This window comes from Chiloscyllium plagiosum, unplaced genomic scaffold (genome assembly GCF_037043375.1).
Source record: "Chiloscyllium plagiosum isolate Xiang-an unplaced genomic scaffold, Cpla_swu_hap1 HiC_scaffold_32, whole genome shotgun sequence".
Lineage (NCBI taxonomy): Eukaryota > Metazoa > Chordata > Chondrichthyes > Orectolobiformes > Hemiscylliidae > Chiloscyllium > Chiloscyllium plagiosum.
Window position 1 is genome coordinate 22,036,477 of NW_028270170.1, and position 24,923 is coordinate 22,061,399.

Here is a 24,923-nt window from a genome sequence, read left to right on the forward strand (position 1 = left end):
TGAATTTTTTTAAAATGGTAAAACCACCTTGTCAATTTTTATTCCATCTACAAATCTCCATCAAATTTTCAAGATTCCACCACTCATTCAGTTCACCTCTTGTAATTTGTTACAAGGCTATTTCTCATCTGTTGTACAAAGGAGCTTTATGTTTCTGCACAGAGGAAACTATGCCTCCAAAAACTTTGCTGAAGAGGGAGAAAAAAGCTTAGATTTGTCCATATCTCATCCCAACACATTGCAAATTGCTTCACATTCAATTAATTCCTTTTTAAAAGAACAATCACTCACTGTGTAGGCAAATCTGGCAATCAATAGTGTACAAGAGTTCATAAATAGTAAATTAGATTAATGAATTGCAAAGTCTTTTGTGTTGGCATTAGTTGTGAGAAAAGAAAGACATTTAAAAGGACGCAAACATTATGGAGAAAAATATCTCTGGTAGCTACTTTTTTAAAAAACATACATAATACAAATGAAGAAACCGTAACAACACCTCATCTTTTCAGCACAGTAATAGCATCGTCTTTTGATACATCCTCAAACAGAAATAATCATATTGTAGTAATAGTGAGCTTTTTATGTGTTACTCCTATTCAAAGAAATAAGGTAGATTAAAGTCATTCATATCATACAATCCCCAAGTTCATTTCAGTAAGTTCCAAATTTATGATTCCCCATGATTCAGTAAGTACCAAATACCAGATTTATTTCCACTGCTTTTGGCACTTAAATACCTGTCAGGGTTTTACTAATGTCTTGATGGGCTGAGCTATTACATTAATTTTACACAGATCTCCTGGATTTCACATACAGACTAACGTAAACAGAGAGAATGATTGATTATCGTGTCCTAGCGTCTTTATTCCCAAATTGTTGGGTTATTCCAGACCAAGATTTGCAAAGGACCCTACAGCACGTTCAGCTCCATACAGTGTACAGAGCTGTCACTAATGCAACCTAATGGGGAAAAGAAAAAGAGATAAGAGCATTCAGTTGCATAATCAAGAGATAGGCTCAATTCAGGGTCTAGCTGCTTAGCTAAACCTTATAACCTTCAATGTAAAATCACACTTAAAATGAAAATACATTATCAAACAAGCCCATTGTTCACTTTGATCCTAAAATAGTGCAACTGCTTTGAAGAATGAGGAAATAAAACACCAGAAAAACCGGAGTAATTTGGTTCTTCTTTAATCAAATTCTTCACATAAAAAAAACCTCAGTTACAGAGTCATATAGTCATACAGTATGGAAACAGACCCTTCATTCCAACTAGTCCATGCTGACAATGTTCCCAAACTAAATCAGTCCCACTTGCCTGCACTTGGCCTATATCCTATTTCCTATTCATGAACTTATCCAAATGTATTTAAAAGTAAATGTATCTACATCCACCACTTTCTCTGGCAGTTCATTCTACACACGAACTACTTTTGTGTAAAAAGGTTACCCCTCAGGTCTTTTTAGCATCTTTTTCCTCTCACCTTAAAAATATACCCCCAAGTTTTGAACTACCCCACCCTAAGGAAAGGATTCATGTCATTTACCTTATCTATGCCCCTTATGATTTTATAAATCTCAAAAAGATCACTCCTCAACCTCCTACCCTGCAGTGAAAAAGTCCCAGCCTTTCTACTCAACTTTTATATCTCAAAACCTTCCATCTTATCTGAATCCCCTCCAATTTCATCATGTCTTTCCTATAACAGGGTGACCAGAACTGCACACAGTACTCCAGAAGAGGCCTGACCAACATCTTATACAACCTTAAGATGACATCTCAACTTCTAAAGGAAAGGTCTGAGCAATGAAGGCAAGTGTGATAAACACGTTCTTAACCACCTTGTCTACATGTGACGCAAATTTCAAAGAATTACATACCTGAGCCCCAGGTCTTTCTGTTCTACGACACTACTCAGGGCCCAACCATTAATTGTATAAGTCCTGTCCTTGTTTGTATTGCCAAAATGCAATACCTCACACTTATCCACATTTTTTCTTAAACCTTCACTCCAAATAACTTGTTAAAACAAATGTTACATTGTATTTTTTATCCCAGCAGAAAACACATAGAACAAGTTTATGAAACGGAAGCAGATGAAGACCACACTTTGCTTTTTGCTTCATACTTGCACCTCAGCAGCTCCAGGTCTGTGCACATCATGAGAGCTTAACAATCTTATATTGACCATCCTTGAAAAAGCACTTTGTGAGAATGAGAAAAATCAGCTTGGTTTCAACTAATGCACCAGCCCCGAACCTTGAAGCCATGTTTACTCATAACGAACATGCTGCATCTAATTCTACACTACAAGGGAAAACTGGGAGCAGCTCAGCGTTCTTCACTCTTTCAAGCCTAGAATTCAGAGAAAATTTATTTTCCAAGAAAATGCAACAACAAGAATAAAATATGGAATCAATTGACCATTCAACTTCTCTGCATGTAGACTGTAATATTGGAGTGTAAAAGTAAGTTGGTATATATTTTGACTAAGTCAAATGTTGGCTGACTGTTAGAATTTTAACAGCAACAGCTTTACCAGAGGCTCACCAACATCATCTTTGACATTGGTTTACAACATAAATGGTACACTGAAGTTGGCCATTCAACCTTGCAAGCTTGTTCTATCATAGAATCAGGCTGATTTGTAGATCTCAAATGTACCCACCTGCCTTAACCATCTTCACCCCGCCTAAATAACCCTCAAAATCCTGACTAAAGAATCTATCAATCTTATTTTGAAAATTAACCTGGAACTGTGAATCTTTGTTCTATGTAATATAAGATGGGGATTCAGCTGCCAAAGCAGCATAGACAATGACCCAGCTTTAGTATGCATTAGTCCCTGTCCTGAGCACACAAACTGAAAAAGACAGATGAACTCCCAAGTGGCTCAGTAAGTCAATGTAATTGTACTGTGTTAGACAAAGAAGAGGCCCCAAGTCCAATCCCTTGTCTGTACCATATTAGCTGCTCTCAACATTATAATGGACCTCTACATCCCCTGAGTGTTGGAGTGCATGTGTGTAGTAGTTGATCTCAAAGCAAAGTTTACTGGAGAGTGAACATATAGACTTTGGATGATATTAACAATAAATTAAGTTACAAAACCTTCTTCCCTGACAACTATTGAGGAACACATAGCTGCTCTCCACTGCCCATGCACACACAAAGACTGACCAGTTAATTGACATACTGGAGTCCTACCAGTGCAAGACAAGGGAGAAAACAGATCAGAAATGGGCATGGAGAACTAATTAACAGAGCAATTGTGTTTGCAGCTATCGACTCAATGTAAGATACTTTGTTAGATGAAATCAGTCTAAAATTTCAAAAAGATGCCATCGTGTTGCAGAAACAATTGAAAGGATTCGAGTCCTGCAACATAACACATTTTAAAGATTATACAAAATTGTTTTACGTATGTATGACAGCAAAGGTGAGATTTGCCACTTTCTCAAAACATGTCAAGAAGCTATGCTCAAATAGATTTCAAGTACTGCTAAAACAAAACTTGATGATTCCAAGCCCAGATGGCATACATTGACTTTCTGCTGCTGCACTCTGAAACCAGATCAGGCCTGAACTCTGAAGCAGCATTGTGACTTTTGCTTTATTGCATTAGAGGAAACAACACGCAGCCACTCTAATTACAGCCTATAATACAGCTGAGATTACTGAGCAAGATGAGGCTTGCTAGCTGTAATTTGTGTTTAATTTAGTCTTTTAAACATTAAAGAAGCATTCATTTGTGTTTAGTAAGAAGGACCAAGAAGTCTTTGAACAAATAAAGGAATGAGGGAATAATTATTTGAAAATCAACAAGCTTTAAGAATGAAATACAGTACCACTGTATTGGCATTGGTGTAAACTCTCAGGCCTGCATATACATTTATAAAAACAATTGATATTAAGAGAGACAACTGGAATTTAGATGATTTAACTCAAGACCAGAATTGTGTCAGAAGAACAAAGGTAACGGAACTGGCTTCTCTTCACAAGCAACTCACTAACTCTCAAATCCAACACTCAATATTCATGGTGTTTGCAAAATAGACATTGCAGCCAGTAAAACCAAGCTTTATAATTTACTTTAAGTCACTAGAATGATTGGATGAAAACTTCAAACAACTCAAGTGTGGCTTTCTGAAATAGTAATACAGATGTAGAAAGGCTTTCAAGTTAAAAAGCTTAACTTATGTTTGATTGATCTTTGCAGTATAAAAAATTTGGTACACACATCAAATTATTAACAGATGGAAGCATCTCTTGTATTTAAATAGCAAAGGACTTATTTTTAACCTTGGACATTATCATCAATACACCATGAACTAGCTTAATATCCCCATTCTGCATCAACAAATATCAGGCCAGTTCAACAGCAACAAATTTAACTGTTTGCAAAGATAACACACATCTCTAATTTATTAACCCAATGGCACTTCACAAGAGTATACACAACAAAAAGAAGCTAGGAAGGAAAGTAGCAAGAGTTGGAATAATCTATTTGAAATCTTTTCTAACAGATGACCAAGCATGACAGTTAACTATCTCCAAGCATTAAGCTAATCCACCAAAGTTTTCCTGAGATAACTAAACCAACACAATATTTTTGTGCAACTCACCTGTATCTGAGTGAGCTGAAGCCACAGGCATTTTGATACCCGTTCTCCAAACACCAAGACTCTCAGTGGAATGGTAAACTTCTACAGGTTACTTTTATTCTTCATGCAATTTAACAGCTGTAAAGAAAAGGGACAATGTGTAAGTAATGACGAGTAGCAACAACCAAGCAGCAACAATCTCTGAGCTCCAAGTATAGAATTCCATAAGCCAGGAGAGGTATTTGGAATTCCCAAACCATGATATCCAAGAAAGAGGTCATTCAGTCCATCAAATGCCAGCCGCCCCCCCCCCCCCCGCCCCAGAGAGCAGTCTACTCAGTCCCATTCCTTGGCTACTTTATTTTCATCAACTGTCCTTCTAATTTCAAAATCAAGATCCAAGTAATGTCTCAGTAAGCATTTTACTAAATTACAGAACATGTACTTTATGCCAATTTTTCATGGTCTGATTCTCTGGTAATGGAATTCTAGGGATCAGCTGAGAAAGAGAATTGAATGTCAAGTGGGAACTTAAGAGCTACATGTGATTGCCCACCAAGTATGCTGTTATAAAGGTCTCAATGGAACTTTCACCCAATGACAGCTGTCATCAGTAGAGTTAAGAACTTACGAATCCCCATAGTGGAGGGTTTGAGGGGGTGACGGAAGCAGCATTGTTTTCCTTTCCTGAAGAAATATAGATGTCTTCTCAGCTGATGCAATGTATACTTTTCTCTGACCTTTGGTAAGCCTTGGTGGTTGTAAGGTGGACAACAGTGAAGCCACACTGTTGTAGCCTTAATAGCACAGTACTCATACTCATCATGAATATAACCCTGTTTCACAATTTGCCATGGAATTGGCATCCTTCATTATGGGCACACATTCTGGGCCATGTCTGCCAACAGAGTAGGGTGGTTTCAATTTTGGCCTCCTCCTGGATTCTCATAATAACAAATAGTGTCATTTCCAGCTACTGTAATTAAAAGACAACAGTAGCGCCAAAAAGCAATTAAAATATAGCTGTGAAAATCATCAGGACAATGAGTACACCAAAAAACTCTCTTCAGAAATTTGGCTTCACCGATAATTATCTAACAGTTTGTCTTTAAATGTTAGCACCTGAGACAAAACTCAACAATTTAGCCAAAGGATGAAGGAAAGGAAACAATGTAAATATAATTAGTAAGACACATCTGTTCAAGGGGTTACTCCAACATTTTGCTGAGGGCCACAATCCTAATGTTTACTGGCTTCTGCAATATGCAACAGCTGACAAACTGTTAGTCACAAATCTAGAAGTATGGGTTACAGCTCATGAAATAAGGGGCACTGCCTCATGGTCATCTGCTCACCTTCATTTCAATACGATCATCGTATTGGGTGTTTGGCATGGCTCTGGTGGATATGTAGACAACTGCTCAGATTGATCTGCACCCAAAGGGCTCTGCTGCAATGAGGACAGGATATTATCAATCCCTTTAGTCAAGTCTTCTCCTTACAGTATCTCTCTGTCTCTGATGAGTACTTGCTTTCAGAGGGGGCAGCTTCATTCCTAATTGGTTTTGGAAGGTGCAACAGTCTGGAGTGAGCTTCTCCCACAACTTTGAGTCAATATCAAAACTCTTAAGTGAAACATTCAGAGTATCTTTATAGCACTTCCTCTGACCATCATTACAGCATCCAAGATCAAATTGTCCATAGTAGATTTACTCTATTATTCAAGTGTCAGGCAGTCCAGTTACATGACCAGATTGTTGCAATGGTGGCTGTGATTGTGGTAGATGGTGCCACCAATCCTCCTTCCTATGGTAAGACTAAGGGCCTCTAAGTAGCAATCATAAAAGCTGAAATACTATTGAGCCTTAACAAAATGAGGCATCTGTCTTACCCAACAAGATAATTTATTGATGATAGCAATAGGTAAAGTTAGGTTGGATAGCTAGAATACCATAAAGACACTAACTGTCTGTCTCCATGAGGATCTCATGTCTCACTCCCTGATCTCCATTCAAAGAATTTACGACACATCTGACTGGGTAGAGCTTGATGCAGCTCCAACACAACTCCACAAGGACCATTAATTTATATAACATCCCCCATCTTCACTGGTAACAGTTGTACATTGAGGTATATCAGGTGAGGTAAAAACAATGACTGCAGATGCTGGAAACCAGATTCTGGATTAATGGCGCTGGAAGTGGTTCAGGCAGCATCTGAGGAGCAGTAAAATCGACGTTTCGGGCAAAAGCCCTCTATCAGGTGAGGCCATGCATTAGGATGGCCAGGTATTCAGAATGCTGAAGGTCTGTGTGCAATGGTTTTTCCCTTTAAAAAGCAGAGATACAATGAGCATGCAGGTAGACACTGACTGAGTGAATGAGTACTTAATGAGCAACGTTGAGATGTAGCCTGGTCCAATCCTTTAGCTGGGATCTTGTCCATGTACCCTTTCAATACTACCTAACATGTGCCCTGCAATGCAGGTCTGTTCCTCCAGAGTACCCTACCAGTGTGTCAGAGAGGTGCCATGATGATCGTGGTGGTAAATGCCAGGTGCTAATCTGTGTGGAAGTGGGATATTTTCAGCCTCTGCCTATGGATCATGCCCTCCAATACAACATGGTTATACGCAATATGGAGATCCTTCGGAGCAAGAGGTGAGCTAAATTCATCAGGTACTTGCTCCTGCTTCCACGTTAACTTTTGTCAATATCTAGCTCATTTGTCGCTTTTAGCAAGATAGGAAGCAGAATATTATTAAACTGAGTTAGAATATCAACAAGGTATGCAGCAAGCAACAATCTCCCTTCATTGGCAATGCACTGCTTCCCAGTGAAAACAAAACATATCCCACTAGGCTTCCCATCCAATCCTGCCGGAAATCCCATCATAGGCCACATCACTCAGAATCTGAGAAAATTCTTCCCCAAGATAATTATACAACTGTATTCAAACTGACATAATTTGATCTCGATCTGGCAATAAAATTTCAGCAAACTTGCATCAGCTCTAAATTCTATTGCTAACAACAGAACATGATCTACTAAACATTCTGGCTGCTCTGTGAATAGAGGTACAATTGGGAAAGAAATGAGTAATCAAGCAGCAAGAACTGCTGTCAACCTATCTTTGGGTGATGAAATGTCCTTCAAGCTCTGTTGATATCAAGTGAAGCTACATGAAGCCAACCAAATTTTAGATGTAACTAATCAAAGACTTTAATTTGGGAACATGTTGTTGTATTTGCAATTGTTAGATGTAATAATAGCTGTCCCTTTTCTTTCATTTGTGTGCTAATTGAATTATTCCAAAGCACAACTGTTAGTGAGATTCTTCAGTGAAATTAAATACCATCCTTGAAATACGTTTGTCTTCCTCATACACATTTCTCAATATAATTCTCTGTGATTTTGCTCAAAAGGAGTAATTTTTTTACCAAGAGGTCAACAAATTTGTTTTCAGTGAAACAACCATAAATCTTCAGACATAGGATTGCCAGGTTGATGAACATATTAAATATCATTATGAGTGGCATGGTGGCACAGTGGTTAGCACTGCTGCCTCACAGCACCAGCAACCTGGGTTCAATTCCCGCCTCAGGCGACTGACTGTGTGGAGTTTGCACATTCTCCCCGTGTCTGCGTGGGTTTCCTCCAGGTGCTCCGGTTTCCTCCCACAGTCCAAAAATGTGCAGGTTAGGTGAATTGGCCATGCCAAATTGCCGTAGTGTTAGGTGAAGGGGTAAATGTAGGGGAATGGGTCTGGATGGGTTGCGCTTCAGCGGGTCGGTGTGGACTTGTTGGGCCGAAGGGCCTGTTTCCACGCTGTAAGTAATCTAATCTAATCCGGTTGACTTGAATTAGAAAGCTGTCATTAAAGCAAGATGTTTTTCTACTTGTAAATATCAGTGTCCACTATGGCCTGTGGAACATTTATAGTAAATATTTGATTCAGTTATAATGATTTATGCCATAACATTTGTTTTAATCCTAGCTCTAAGCTCAGATGAAGGGCCAATTCCCAGGGAGAGTGTCCCTGATTTCTAAAGGGAAAAAAATATTGCACCTTAGCAACTGGCCAGAACGCATAACCATCTCAATGATGGCAAAGTCTGTGCCGATACGTGTGTCTGAATGAGCAAATTGAAACCAAAGTTGCCTTTCTCTCAATCAGCATTACCCTTACACAAAACAAGTTATGACTGCTATGCCGCGGGGAACTCTGGTGAGTTAAGGACTTACCACGACTTCCTACGAGCTGAAATTACTTGTAGCAGCAGCAACAACAAGAAATTCAGCAGGAAATCCAGTGTGGATTGGGGAAAGGGAACTGAGTGGGGCAAGGTGACAGGAATAGCATTTTTAAATGGAATAGATAAAGGAGGAGAAACCTGGAGAGTTTGGAATTGGAAAGGAGCGAGAAGTTAAGAACAATGTTTTGGGATGCGGAGTGAGTGAAAACACCAATTATATGGCACATAAAGACACCTTCTTTCCTGAAGAAGGGCTCATGCCCGAAACGTCGATTCTCCTGCTCCTTGGATGCTGCCTGACCTGCTGCGCTTTTCCAATAGCACATTTTCAGCTCATAAAGACAGTGCCAACATGAATTAAGGAGGAAGGGAAAAAGAGTGACAATTAACTGAGGAGAAGGGAGAAAAATAGGAAGCAGAATTAAAAGTGCAGAGAGGGAGGATATTGAATGGAGGTGCATACATGTGAAGAAACATGTTACTTTGAACTCAGGAAGTAGAAGATTCAGGATTGAATTGAGTGAAGAAAAGGGAAGAAGAGCACTATAGAGGTAAAGGATAGAAGTATGAACTTGGAGCTGTATTGAGGAGTCTCTGTGAGCTGACTGAGTGACTGAGAGGGCACAACATTGTTGTATGAGGTCTGGTGGATAGGTCATTTTAAGAATGCAATGGTGGTGATGAGAGGTGGAGTGGGAGAAGGCGTGGGCAACAATTGTTGAGATAGCCTTCAAGGAGAAATTGTTTAATTTTATCTTTAAGCTTAAAAATATGATAAAGTTTATGTAGTATAAGGGTTTTTAAAATCTTTTATGATATATGGGTGTTGCTAGCTAGGCCAGGATCTACTGCCCATCCCTAACTGCCTTGAAGAACATGCGGTGAAATGCCTTCTTGCACTGCTGCAGAATTCCTAGCCTCGGACCCGCCCTTGCAGCCATAGTATTCATGTGCTGATTCTGTTCAGCTCCTCATCAATGATAACTTCAAGAATGTAAATCGTAATTGCATTAGTGCCTCAGAGCATTGTTTATATTGTCTCTTGTTGAAAATGGGCATAGCTTGGGACTTGTATATCAAGAACGACATTTGCCACTTTTCAGCCCAAACCCGAATATTGTCCAGGTTTTGCTGCATTTGTATCTGATGAGTGTGAATGTGCTGAACATATGTGCAATCATCAGCAAACATCCCCACTTCTGACCTTATGATGGAGAGAAGATCATTGAAGAAGGAGATGAATATAGTTGGCTCTTGGAAACTTCCCTGATGAACTGGGGCTGTGTATAAAAGTTCATCAGAATTCCCATGTTTAATGTAAATTTCATAAGTATCTTGAAGACCATATTCTGAGCACCATGGAGAAATATACAGAAGAGCATAGAATCAGGTCATTCCGCCTAAATATGCTCCTTGCAACTTTCATCAAACCCAATCAGCAGAACCTTCTATTCCTTCCTCCCTCATGTACCTAATTAACCTTCACTTAATTGCATTTATTTTGTTTATTTCAACTGCACAGTGCTTACCCCGTAAAGAAAACTCCTCTGAATCCCTTATTGGATTTATTTGTGTCTATGATGCTCAGTTTTGGAAGCAATCACAAGTGGTCACGTATTCTCTCAATCAAGCCCTAGATAATTTTATAGACCTTTATTAGCTGTTGCCTCAGTCTTATCTTGTCCAGAGAATGGAACCCGAGCCTACTCTGTTGTTCCAGATAGTTATAACCTTTCACTTCTGGTATCATCTTGTAAAGACCTTATATTTTTATTGTTTCTGTATTTTTGATTGTGAACTGAAATAGGAAGATAAATATTTTATATGCACCTTTTAATGTGGTTCTGTTCACCGAGCTGGAAAGTTTTGTTGCAAACGTTTCGTCCCCTGTCTAGGTGACATCCTCAGTGCTTGGGAGCCTCCTGTGAAGCGCTTCTGTGGTGTTTCCTCCGGCATTTATAGTGGCCTGTCCCTGCCGCTTCCGGTTGTCAGTTTCAGCTGTCCGCTGTAGTGGCCGGTATATTGGGTCCAGGTCAATGTGTTTGTTGATGGAGTTTGTGGATGAGTGCCATGCTTCTAGGAATTCCCTGGCTGTTCTTTGTTTGGCTTGCCCTATAATGGTAGTGTTGTCCCAGTCGAATTCATGTTGCTTGTCGTCTGCGTGTGTGGCAACTAAGGATAGCTGGTCGTGTCGTTCGTGGCTAGTTGATATTCATGGATGCGGATCGTTAGCTGTCTTCCTGTTTGTCCTAGATAGTGTTTTGTGCAGTCCTTGCATGGGATTTTGTACACTACATTAGTTTTGCTCATGCTGGGTATCGGGTCCTTCGTTCTGGTGAGTTGTTGTCTGAGGGTGGCTGTTGGTTTGTGTGCTGTTATAAGTCCTAGTGGTCGCAGTGGTCTGGCTGTCAGTTCTGAAATGCTCCTGATGTATGGTAGTGTGGCTAGTCCTTTGGGTTGTGGCATATCCTCGTTCCGTTGTCTTTCTCTTAGGCATCTGTTGATGAAATTGCACGGGTATCCGTTTTTGGCGAATACCTTGTGAATTCACCACAAAGATATACAGGAAAGCCACACAAACAGACCAAGTCCTGAACTATGAAAGCAACCACCCCAACACACACAAACGAAGTTGCATCAAGACACTATTCAAAAGGGCCACAACACACTGCAGCACACCAGAACTGCAAAAAGAGGAAGAGGAACACCTGTACAAGGTATTCGCCAAAAACGGATACCCGTGCAATTTCATCAACAGATGCCTAAGAGAAAGACAACGGAACGAGGATATGCCACAACCCAAAGGATTAGCCACACTACCATACATCAGGAGCATTTCAGAACTGACAGCCAGACTACTGCGACCCCTAGGACTTATAACAGCACACAAACCAACAGCCACCCTCAGACAACAACTCACCAGAACGAAGGACCCGATACCCAGCATGAGCAAAACTAATGTAGTGTACAAAATCCCATGCAAGGACTGCACAAAACACTATCTAGGACAAACAGGAAGACAGCTAACGATCCGCATCCATGAACATCAATTAGCCACGAACGACACGACCAGCTATCCTTAGTTGCCACACACGCAGACGACAAGCAACATGAATTCGACTGGGACAACACTACCATTATAGGGCAAGCCAAACAAAGAACAGCCAGGGAATTCCTAGAAGCATGGCACTCATCCACAAACTCCATCAACAAACACATTGACCTGGACCCAATATACCGGCCACTACAGCGGACAGCTGAAACTGACAACCGGGAGCGGCAGGGACAGGCCACTATAAATGCCGGAGGAAACACCACAGAAGCGCTTCACAGGAGGCTCCCAAGCACTGAGGATGTCACCTAGACAGGGAACGAAACGTTTGCAACAAAACTTTCCAGCTCGGCGAACAGAACCACAACAACGAGCACCCGAGCTACAAATCTTCTCCCAAACTTTGATGCACCTTTTAAAGCCAAGTAACCTGACACTCATTGCAAGTATTATTTACACAGTTGCTTCCTCAAACAGGAATGGTAACATAGTTTGCAGATGAACTGGAGTTAAAGGGTCTGTATAAATGGAGCTTTGGCTGACAACAAGTAGCTGATTGGTCTGTAGACTAGTGACCAGATATTGATGACAAAGGCTTTCTTCCTGGCAACAACTATAATCGCCAGTAGTCGAACAGCTTCAGATATGAATCGTTTGATAAAGACCATTGGATTCACTCTGGAGTAAAAACACATCCCAATCTTGAAAGCAAGTTTATTTCCCTACTCTAAATTGCTGTAAGCTATGACTTTTAATTGATGAGTCAAAGGCCTTTCTCCAAGTGGGAAGCAGTCACCCGTACCTTCTACAAGCAAATGAAAATATCTGGAGAAGGAGAATGACGGAATAGCATGTCCTGACAAACCAAATGTCCAAACAACTGCTTTTGGTGTTTTTCCCTCCACACTTTTTTTTCTTGTCTACGTGTATGCGCACAGGAAGAGTTTTTAATAAGGTTAGAGTTTTAACTAGTAGAGTTATGTTTTGATCATTCATAATTGCTTATCTTCAATTCTAAGCTATTTATTTATAATAAATAATCATTCGTGTTAAATACAGGACCTGGTCTCTGTCAACCTGGGTCAAAAAGACAAGTAAATTGCAGAATTCTGCATACTTTTTAAAAACCTTCTAATTTTGTGACAACTCCTGGAATAGCAGGATGAGATTAGCAAACTACGCCACTTCTCCAGGGGCTACCTGTCTTCTTTATAATATGATCAGAACTGTACTCTGTACTGTTTAAGGGTTGTTTAACCAAGATTCTGCACAGATATATCTGTTCATTAACTGACTTCCTTTAGAAATGGACCTTGGATTCTTTGTTTGCCTTTTTGATTGCTTTGTTCACCTGCGTGGCTCTATTTAGTCAAATTGAAGATGGGGAGATTAGTGTAGGGAGCAGCATTTGGAAAAACCATGTAGGATTTTAAATATACTGCCTGCAGCCCTGACTGCAATGACCCTACAGTGAATCAAACATGATTCAAATCCTCGACCTGGCAATTATCTTTAATTAATCAAAAGAATTTTCTGACTAATTGGTTTTCTGTTGCTGCTGGCAGGAAGGCATTTTAAACAAACTTGTTTCCAAGAAACATTCCAGTACCATATGATACTATATCAAATGAAGAAATAAAACCAAAAAAATTGAGGTGACTGGTCCATTGACCTATCCCTTGGAAAATAGATCATGTGTTCAATTTTGTCCTCTCTTCCATGCTTCATGTATTTGAGGTTTATTTTCTCCTCTATATAAAAATGAAGTCATTTTGGGTATACCTACAACTTACAAGACCGGCTTCTGTTGCAACGTCTCGACTTCCATTTCATGTGGTTATACTCTGGTCTCTTTTTGCCCTGTCACAATGTACTGAAGATGTTGATCAGTTATTACAAAAAGTCAGGTTAACAGGTTTAACTGGATAATCAATCAAAGCTCCTGTTTTCAATATTTCCTAATTAACCTATTTAGCGATCATGGAATTGTGGAATACTGAGAATGTGGAAGCGCGCCATTTGGCGCATCAAGTCTACACTGACCCTCCAAAGAGCATCCCACTCAAACCCACCCCATCCCTGTAACCCTACATTTCCCATGTCTAATCCACCTAACCTGCATATCTCTGGACTGTGGGTAGAAACCAAAGCATCTGGAGGAAACCCTTATCAACACAAAGAATATGTGCAAACTCCACACAGACAGTCACCAAAGGGTGGAATTAAGCCCAGGTCCCTGGCGCTGTGAGGCAGCAGTGCTTTCCTGTTATTATGTACCTCTGGTGCAGGTGGGTCTTGAACCCAGAGCCCAGAGACAGTACAACTGTTTACTAGTGCCCCTAAAATTCCTGTTTTCTATTTTCTGATAAATTGCTCAGAAATATTATTACATGCTTCTGGAGAAGCTTGGACTTGGAAAAACACCTGTTTATTAAGGGAAGGAGAATCTGTGACAGCTGGAACTCAGGGAAGTCAACTCCAGTAGGACTGATTGCCATTAGACTAGCTATTCTCAAGCATATTAATCTATAGGCAAGTTAAGTGGGCAAAAAACCCATGGAGCCCTACTGGGCCAATTTCATCCCCTTTCTATTTGCCAGTGTAAAAATGAATTTATGAATTAATGGGAAGGAGGGTACTTCTTTTAGTGAGACACCCATGAAAAGGTGTCTGATTCCTAGCTTTGTCTCCAGTCAGGCTCCAGGTTCAGCTAGTTCCAATTCTTTATTTTCAATCCCTCAAGTGTTAAAAATCTTATTGAGTCTAAGCCATTGCAACTGGCAGCAGGTGCTTCAGAGATACAGCCCAGGTTACCTAGATACAATGTATGTGGAGCCAAGGTCTATCAAACTTTTCTCACTGGATGCCAGTGTCTTCAATGACTTGCACACAGACGATCCTCTGCACAAGGCTCTGAAAGATTATATCAAGCTCCACCCAGTCTAATGTAACATAAGGACATGGGTAGGGAAAGGCAGAAAATCTTTGGATCTCAAAGGGAACACATCAGTAATTAACAACAATGTCTTGCTCACTAATTTAAAACAAAACACACAATACCAGGTTACAGTCCAGCACATTTGTTTGGAAGTACAAGCTTTTAGAGCGCTTCTCCTTCATCAGATAGCGAGTGGGGTGGGATTATTAGCTATCTGACGAAGGAGCAGTGCTTGTACTTTTAAATAAACCCATTGGACTATAATCTGACGATGTGTGATTTTTAATGTTGTCCACCCCAGTCCAAAACTGGCACGTAGCAATCATAAGACAAGAATGTTTTCTCATTGAGACTCACCAATCGTTTTTCTTCTTTATTGTAAACTAAGTAGGTCTTTTGAGCCAGTCAAGGAAATGGAATGGTATCAGCAAACTACCTCCAACTACAAGCCAGCATTGATTAGCATTGCAGCAGATTTGATAGAGCAGCAGTGGTGGGCAACATTGCCTAATAGCATAGGAAACAAGAGTGAAACTTCCATTGGATCCAGGAGCAGAGAATAACCATGTACCTAGGAGCAATCACAGAACACTGATTGCTTCAAAGACTTTAAGACCTAACTACCGAGACTGTTGAGGGCCATATTACCTGACCTGTCAAATATCTTGAAGACAAACTCAGGGAAAGATTTGACTTTCACTTTCGACATTGTAAGACAAGTGCAGAAGCAAGTGTGAGCTTGGACCTGGTCTCACCTTGCAGTTATACATTACATCACGGAGCAAAGACCTATAAGAGCAATCATAGAAACATACACCACGGAAACAAACCCTTAGATCCAACTCGTCTGGGCCGACCAGATATCCTAAATTAATCTAGTCCCATTTGCCAGCTTTTGGCCCATATCCCTCTAAACCCTTCCTATTCATATACCCATCTCGATGCCTTTTAAATGTTGTAATTGCACCAGCTTCCACCACTTCCTCTGGCAGCTTGCTCCATACATGCACCACCCTCTGGGTGAAAAAGTCATCCCTTAGGTCTCATATAAATCTTGGCCTCTCACCTTAAACCTATGCCCTCGAGAATTCTGGTGAAAAGTTCAGCTAGGAATGATCAGCCTTCGGGGCTCCTTGAGTAAAGTTAGAAGCCCTTGCTGAGCAAAGGGTTGGCTATGAATTAGTGATCTGGAATGGGCTGAAGTGAAAAGTAAGTACTTACAACTCATAATGAGTGTTATCACCTCAGTGGGTACCACAAGGCATGGTAAACCAAGCACTGTCGTACTAATTTGAATTGAGGTTGCTGGACCGGAAATGTCACAGAGCCAGAAATAAGGTGACAATGGGATAATTAAATGGCCTAAAGAGACAGAGTATAACTGAAGATAAGGAGACAATCGAAACTGGGATAGAGGCAGCAGAATGATAACCTAAACAGATTCAGGTGGGAAGAATTTAAAAAGGCCATAGGCACCAGGCTTTATTTGTGAAAGTTATCAGAAACTACAAGCACTGTCTGCTATGAAAGGCAGGAGTTCATCTAGTTTGACAACAGCAAGAAACCTTCATTTTGACTGCAGAAAGCAGGGATCTCTATTTTGCCTTGAGAAACCTTGATTCTGATCTCAAAAACACACAAACTAGGAAAATCTAATAAGCTGTACAGAAGTATAGCATTGCTACAATTCAGAGTTTGAAAGCCTTGAATAAAAGAAGTAAACAGCTTTGTTGTCATGAAGATGTAAGAATCCAATTGGGAAAGGAAGTAAAGCTGCATTGAAAGCAGCATTACAAAGAAATGAAAATAATTAAATATGAAGAATAAATAACCATATTATGAAGAAATAGCAGGGGAAATAATAATGTTTGGCAGAGATAGGTAAAATATAACAGAAGATTAGAGAAAAGTTTTAATATGTAAAATTGCTTTCAGGTTGGACATAAGGCCACAAGTGGAACAAATAAATACACTATTTTATTCAAGACCAATCACAACTGACACATTATAGTTCATCAAAGCATAAAAAGAGAGATGTGACAATTTAATAGCAGATATTAAGACTCAATGTCAGTGGTGTGAAATAAGGAATCCTCACAGCTATTAAAAGAATGCTACAACTGTAAAATGATAGGTCACTTCCAGACAATGTGTAGAAGTCACCTTAATGAAGTAGCAACAAGTCAAATGAATACTGTTATGATGATGTGGATGTACTTTAAGAGAGTCAAAAGCAGCAGAACTACCGGACACAGCACTAAGTGTTCCCAATAAGCTAATAATGCAACACTTGGTCGAACAATTCAATTAGCTCATTGCCTGGAGACAAAAAACAAAATCAAATTTTGCCAATCAGTTTAAATTATACCCCAAAAAATACCAAACTCCAATCCAGTTTAAATTTAGTATATTGACAATCTTAAAAGCCAATGACACAATCCAATACTTTGGGGGCATACGACCCAGGAAAATTGAACAGTTGAGAGGAGAACCGCCAAGCCACAGCATGTAACAGACTGCTTGAAAAATTGCTCTCTTAAAAGGTACCTTTTCGATCAGTAACCTGTGACACAGAAATTCCTAAAAAGAAAAGAAGACACAAGAAGATTCAAATAGAAAGCTGCCTGGTTTTGAGATAAGAAGTGTTGCTTTGTAAATCTTAATTAAGAGTTTGATCAGATTAGTATTATAGAAGGTAAGGTAAAAGGTAGGTTAGAGTAAGAACTTGTACATAGTTGTTAGTTAATTATTCTTTGTTATATTTTAAGAATTAAAGTTGTTAATTTTGACTTTAAATAGCTCTTGGCAACCTGAATTGTTACAGATTACTGCCTGGGATAAATCTTTTCTGTGTTACTGGTTTTAAATTAAACAGGAGAATTACCCCCTATCATAACAATACTCGACAAAAATATTGATATGGTTGAACCACTGACAGAAAAGCTAGCCAATACATTCCTAAAGGAAATTGCTGATCCAACCAACTCAGATTTGATAGAACCTGTTTATGTCAAGGACAATGTATTATCTTTAAGTTTGACACTGGGATAAGTATAGCACACTTATTAAATTGTTTACTCTAGTTGAAGAAAATGAATTTACAGCTAAGAGGACCAATCACATGGTCAAAGTGGAACAGGTCTCGAGATTAAATTTATGCTATGAGCAACACTGCAATACAAAATATGTATCATAATGGAGAATGTATGCATAATTCATATTAAGAGGAAGAAATTAAGGAGCAGAAGTGACAACAGAACTTTCTTAAATTATTATAAAATATTGCAAACATTATAAGCAGGCAAAATCAAGTTGGATGTTCGCTGTTTTAGATTGTGGTGATTTACTGGAAGTCCTTTATTTATTATGGTTCACCATCACAGTGAAGAAAAACACAGATGGTGCAATTAGTATGTCACACAATATCAAATATTTCCAGGCTACAAGTAGCTAACGTTCCATCTGTGACAAACATATTATGTAAACTATTTTCAATTAATATTAACATTTGGAGAAAATGACATGTCGTTATGTCAGGCTTAAAGAAAATTTCAAAACACTACCACTTGATAGCACCCTCTTGTGATTACATCAAATCATTTTATGGCTTAATATATGCAAAATATTTCATCGGCTAATCTTGTAATGTCTACACAACCCAATTGTTAGGGGTTTCAAAGAGGGACAACTTAAATTCTGCAAACAGGCAACTAGCAGTCATGTAATGATTAGTATATTTGTTCACAACTGACATTTGTAATATACAGCAACATACAGGAATTGTTTTGAAAAAAATATGGTCACGAATTGTTTTTGTTAAGTCCCAATGCCTGAAAGAAGAAATTAAATCAGATTGTAGTGTCAAATTGTGCCAATTGTGAAATATATGTATCAAAATGCTGTTACAATGTCATACATTTGTCAACAACCTGGAATCTAACTCTGAGAAACATGTTTGTGAATAGAAATGATGGTGCTTTCCACTGCATTAAGTATTTTCATCAACTGGCCTTTCTTACAAAATAACTGAGTCATATTCTGAATGAAGGAATTAGGCAAACATGGAAGACAACTTTTGAATTCACAGAGGACACAAGGAAACAAGAAAATTAGCGAGCAAACAATGGGTGAATGAAGGGATGGCAAAGAAAATATAAGTTTGCACTGACCAGTTTCTGACAGGAATTAAACTGATATTCTGAAAGTTAATGTTATGAGTGACAACATGAAGAAATGGACTAAGATAGACATTTACCAAGCGGTGACATTTCAACCTGAAATAAACAAAAATCACCTTTTCCTAATAAGGTGTTCAACAGACATTGTTTTTGCAATCAACTAAATAGGCATGATTAAATTTATCAGTAAAGACAGTAGTTTTGTCTTTAAGAAGGTCAAATATGTCAGTGATCAGGAATGGAATACTTTTCCCTTTAATATGTTACTATGAAGCTCTTGAAGATGGAACATAGTTCATTTATAGAAATTTTTGAACACCATTGGCTCAAGATATTTCTCTGTTCTCAGCACTTACATGTCTCATCAGAGCCAGCTATTGCTATTCTGAGTGGGGGTTGCCATTCATTGTTGAACTTATCATTACAGAAAAGCTTTATACCCTATCATTTTGAGCAGAGTTAAATGTAATTCACTAGCCAATGAAGAGAAAATGCTGGAAACACCCAACAGCAAGCTACTGTGGCAACTCGGCCCTTCAGAGAATCCGCACATTCTGTATCACCCGCTGACATATTGACTCCTGGTGTCAGAAGTCATCGCCATGCATGGACCCCTCAGGGGTCTGGGGAATGGCAGGAAAGGTTAGAGGGAAGATAGCTCACATGGTCAGGCAGATTTTGTGGAGAGAGAAACCAAGTTTTGAAACGTACTGATCTGAAACATTTACTCTGCTTTTCCCTCTATGCAGATGTTGTTTGAGCTCGGAGTATTTCCAAATTTCCAGCACCGACAACATTTTACTTTGTATAGTGTAATTTCTAAACCTTACGTTTGAATGCTAAGTGAACATTTATTTTTTTTCACAGATTTACGACATTACTGAGATTCAGATCTTTGAGAGCAGACTTTCAATAGGCTAGTTTGAAATCTGGAAATGTTGCTAAATAATACTGATGATACACCAATCACTTTGAATACTGAATATTTTAACATTGACTAGCCATCCAACTCACTCATTGAGAGGTGAAAGACCCCATTTGGCACCTTCGGCTGATAACACGACTGCAACTAGGAAGTTGTGCTGATTTTACAGATTAGAAACCCTCCTGATTATGCGTTATTGCAACTACATGTGATCCTGTTTATAGCACATTTCATTTTGCAGATCAGATCACAGTGGTCATCTTTATGTGCGTCATTTGTTAAGGCTTTAATGAAATAGTTAGTGAAGCACAGCAAGACTTTAATATGCCGAAGGTAATAAAAGCTGAATGGACGTCATTGCCTTTGTATTCTAATATCAAAAATAATGTTGTGTATTATGAAGACATGAAGTTCAGTCTGTTTTTGAGATTACAGCAAGATATTCAAAGAGCATATAACTAGTTTTGATCCAAGAACATCTGATTATACATTGCATTCAGAATGAAACAAAGAGAATAAGGCTTTACAGTTTGGGAATAAAGAAAGCTCTTCATTTACAATAGAAGATCAAGGGCAGAGTTTCTCTCATGTTGACCGGGGCAGGGTTGAAGAGGAGAAAGGCAGGAAGCTCCTGGAAATGGATCCCTGAATGAGCACATCTTTTTCCAGGTTACCCCAGGGTGACAATGATGCCAAGGTGGGAGCTTCATTGGATCTGTTGGCGAAGTAGTGAAGAAGTTTTGGAAGTGTTAAACTCATTGCAAACTACTTTACCTCCATATTCTGAAATTCCCAGCCCGGCAGATGGTTTATTGACCTATCAGAAATACAACAGGGCCACCATGACGAGTACAAAGTGGAAAGAGCTTACTCAGTGAAACTGAGAAGTTGGGGTAAAGTTTTAATCAAAGCCAAAGTGCTCCAGTCATGGACAGGTTACTGCTCTTCAATCAGAGAAAGTGAGCTGTCATTGTATGTCCCTGGTGGTTGTCAATTTCTTGGAAGGCCCTGCAACATGCTGGCACATCACTCATCTTCAGCTGCACTTGCCGGCTATTTGCCTCATCACAGAAAAGGAGCAGCTAATGTAGCTCCACCATCCATCTTTGCTGAGAGTCAAGGACAGAGGTCACATCACTGTCAGCTACTTCCTAGCAGCAGCAATATCAAATGCCTTCTCTTCAGCTCCTCCACCAGGTTGGTGGGATTGATATGAAGACTCAGCTGGAGGTTAGACCACCAATATAGAAGCATTCTCAATGTGGTTGAGCACTGGTGCTTCAGCAGGCTCTGGCTCTCACTCACCTGCAGCATCCTTCCCAGAGGAGCAAGTACTGGCTATAGTCAGCAAGGTGCCCGTCGGTGGAGGTTCCACTGCCTAAAGTCTCTGCTTCTTGCCCGAGGTGTGAGTAACCATAATGGTTTTTAATGTGGAGAGGAACCATTTGTCGAGGGTGGATGTGAGGCACTGATGGAAAAAAGGAACAGGTTGACAGTAAGCCTGAGTGTTGACTGTTCAGATGTGTGTGTGAGGTACCTGGAGTAACAATGGAACAGAGCTGTCAGATGTATAGGCCTCAGTACTGCAGTGTCAGGCTTGGCAGCTCAAAGCCACTCATTTCTTCAGCCTACTGAGGTCTTGGATCCTTTTGATACCCAGAAGGTCAGTGCAGACAGAAAGGGCCGAGTGGCCTCCTTCTCCACTGGGACAATTCTGTGGCGTGGTTTCTTCAAGGACCACACAATTGTTGCTAACCTCCTCAGCCACTTCCATCAAGCCTGCTGAGGTGTCCACTTTCTCTCTCCCATGTTAGAGCTCACATCAACGCAGACTCTCTCGGGCAAGAGATCAGGGAACAGCCTTTCACGGTGGGTGTACTGGCCTTGCAAATGGTCCAGAGAGTTTAAAGAGTGATCCTGGTGATGAAGGGCTCATCATATGAGGACTGGTTGAGGAGTCTGGGTCTGCATTCGATGGGGTTTAGAAGGATGAGGTGGGGATCTGATTGAAACTTACAGAATACTGACAGGCCTAGATACAGTGGATGTGAAGATGTTTCCAGTAGTAGGAGATCTACGGAACTGAAGGCACAGCTTCAGAGTGAAGACAGACTTTAGAACTGAGATGAGGAGGAATTTCTTTGGCCAGAGGGTGGTGAATTTGTGGAACTCATTGCCACAGTGACTTCTGGAAGCCAAGTCACTGAGTGTATTTTATACAGAGATAGGTTCTTGCTTAGTAAAGGGATCAAAGGTTATGGGGAGAAGCGCAGGAACATATCAGCCATAATCGAATGGCAGAATCATTGGGCCAAATGGCTAATTCTGCTCTTGTGTCTTATGGTCATATGCTAAATGGTTTTTACAGAGACAGATTCCAGATCTAATTGCTCCTACTACTGCATCAGCCAGTAAAAGGGTAAGATTCCACCTCAATTTCAGAACTTTCGGGAAAATGAATCTGTCGTTGTAAGTTGGATTGCTGTAATCTAATGTGAAATGAGATGGATTTGAATAATGAAGCTTTGAATCCAATAGATGATTAAATGGGACACAAGACTGAAGAAGCAAATACATAAAGAGGGCTCAGATATTCCAAGTGACCCACACAACATTAACAGGAAATACAAAAAAAATTCTAAAGGACTCCAGTATTTTAAGACAATATAGCTCAGCTTAATTATTACACAGAAATCTACTGCTGAATGTTTTATTGCTAATGCATAACATGATTCAACTCACTGTCGTTGTTAGGTAATGTGAACACCCCTTCCCCTATTCTTTACTTTGAAATTTATACCTGCTCAAGAGATTTCAACAACAGCCAAGGAACAAGTACAGTTATCAGCTCAAAAAACAAACTAAAGTGAAAGAAATTTGTACTTATTGCCACCTTGGGAATAGGAGGCTTTAAAAATAAGGCATAAAGATGAGGATCGGGGCTGCCATTATCAGGAATGGCAAATGATGAATTTCTAATGCAGCAAAAGCAAAGGTTAAAGAATCTGGTGCATTCATTGCACCTTGAAAAACTGAGCCCATTGAATGTGCAATTACCAAGTGCAAGGCAAGTAATTTCAGCAACTTCCATGTGCAGAGTACATGCATGAGACAATGAGTATTCCACATTGGTTGGGGGTGGTAGGTGGTGTGGAAAGGGACACACAGTATTAGTAACGGTAATAGAGGATGGAGTAATTAATGAATACAAAGTCAAAATCCTCAACCTGTCTGGATTCTATTTCCTTTAAAAATATGAGAGAATATCTGAACAAAACCAAATTAAAAGTTTGCACTAGGGTCCCAAGTATGATTCCAGCCTCAGGTGACTGTCTGTGTGGAGTTTGCACATTCTCCCCGTGTCTGCGTGGGTTTCCTCTCACAGTCCAAAGATGTGCAGGTCAGGTGAATTGGCCATGCTAAATTGCTTGTAGTGTTAGATACATTAGTCAGAGGGAAATGAGTCTGGGTGGGTTACTCTTCGGAGGGTCAGTATGGACTTTTTGGGCTGAAGGGTCTGTTTCCACACTGTAGGGAAGCTAATCAGAATTATGCAGTTAATTTGTTTATTCTTCACTTTATATAATTCAGTGTGATTCAGTAGTGGTACAGTTGACTGAATAACAAATGTATTGGTTCAATAGTTATCCAGCAGTTCAGTGATTGCTTAGATGAACATTTCAGTGCAGTACTTGGCAAGGGCTACGTTGTCAAGAGATACTGGTGTCAGCCAAGATGATGAAGTATTTAAATATGGTGAGAAGTAAAAACCATAAACTTGCTATCTACAAATACAGCTGAAGTATAACCAACATGTAACAATATAAGGAAACTAACTAGCGTTTGTTGAAAATACCCAAGCAAGATAATGGGAATCAATTGGAATTAAGTAGCAGCGATTGAATTGCTGTATATGGACATAATGGGCTGAACAGACTCATTCCCAATCCAATAAAGACCCAATGGCAAGAAAGGTGAGCATCTTTAAGAGCAACTAATGCCCATACTCATCGAAGAGAAAGTCCACCAGATCAAATGCCAATCCAGCATGTTTCTTGACCTATCAGAAGCTGTAAATCATGAAACCCTGCCTCACACAAGTAGCTGACAGTCAATCCGAGACCGGCAGCTCATGCAGAGCGAACCTGAACTGTGAGAAGATACGTTCTTTTTCATCGGGATGAATTGTGGCATCAGGGTTATACAGACTCGGGAGGTGGGGCTCACAGGCAAAGGCCAGAGGATGGTTTTCAGTGGCAAATGCCCTCTCTGCATCAATATCATGAACTGCTCCCGGGGTGAGGCAAATATTGGACTCTCTCACCCTAGCAAGTCGATGGCTTTTTTTCCATAGGGAGAAAACAACCATCATTCTTACCTGCTGGGAAGGCAGGTAATTGAGCCAGTAATGGGTCAGGCCTTATGCAGTTGTTGATTGATTGAATGCTTAGGGGCTATAATAGGTGCTATATTGGAAAGATTGCCCATGCATCTTTACCCAGATCTTGATTGCTGAGGTTACAGGAAGGAGGCAGGTGGCAACTGGTTGGAATATTTATTACTTCCATTAGCTGCCCCACCAATTCTGGGGCAAAATGTCACTGTACATCTCCAAGTCAAAAGAATTCAAAACAAAGGTAGACTCTATAGATTTGAACACTGTCTTCCAATTCACAGCAGGGTTGTCTAAAGATTTCTGGTGAGGAGCCATATAGCAATGTTTTTCGCACTCAAGAGGATGAACAAATTTATAAAAATTGAGCTTTGACAAAGGGTCAGTTAGACTCAAAACATCAGCTCTTTTCTCTCCTTACAGATGCTGCCAGACCTGCTGAGATTTTCCAGCATTTTCTCTTTTGGTTGAACAAATTTAGAATTGGTGCAACATTAAACTTAAATTTCAAAATAAAAGTTGAGATATGAAGAAAACCCAACCTGCTTGAGCAAAAACAACAACATCAACACAA

The 24,923-nt window shown here is 39.8% G+C and overlaps 1 protein-coding gene across 3 annotated transcripts in view; it reads right to left on the reverse strand.

The window, feature by feature from the left end:
• mpp2b (MAGUK p55 scaffold protein 2b) overlaps nt 1–24,923 on the reverse strand; it is a 539,799-nt gene that overhangs the window by 305,678 nt on the left and 209,198 nt on the right. For all 3 annotated transcript variants that reach the window (XM_087977856.1, XM_043675077.2, XM_043675076.2), the window contains one exon: nt 4,630–4,746. In XM_087977856.1, coding sequence (XP_087833982.1) covers nt 4,630–4,660 — 31 coding nt within the window. In that variant the 5' untranslated portion in view covers nt 4,661–4,746. The remainder of the gene's footprint in view (nt 1–4,629; nt 4,747–24,923) is intronic.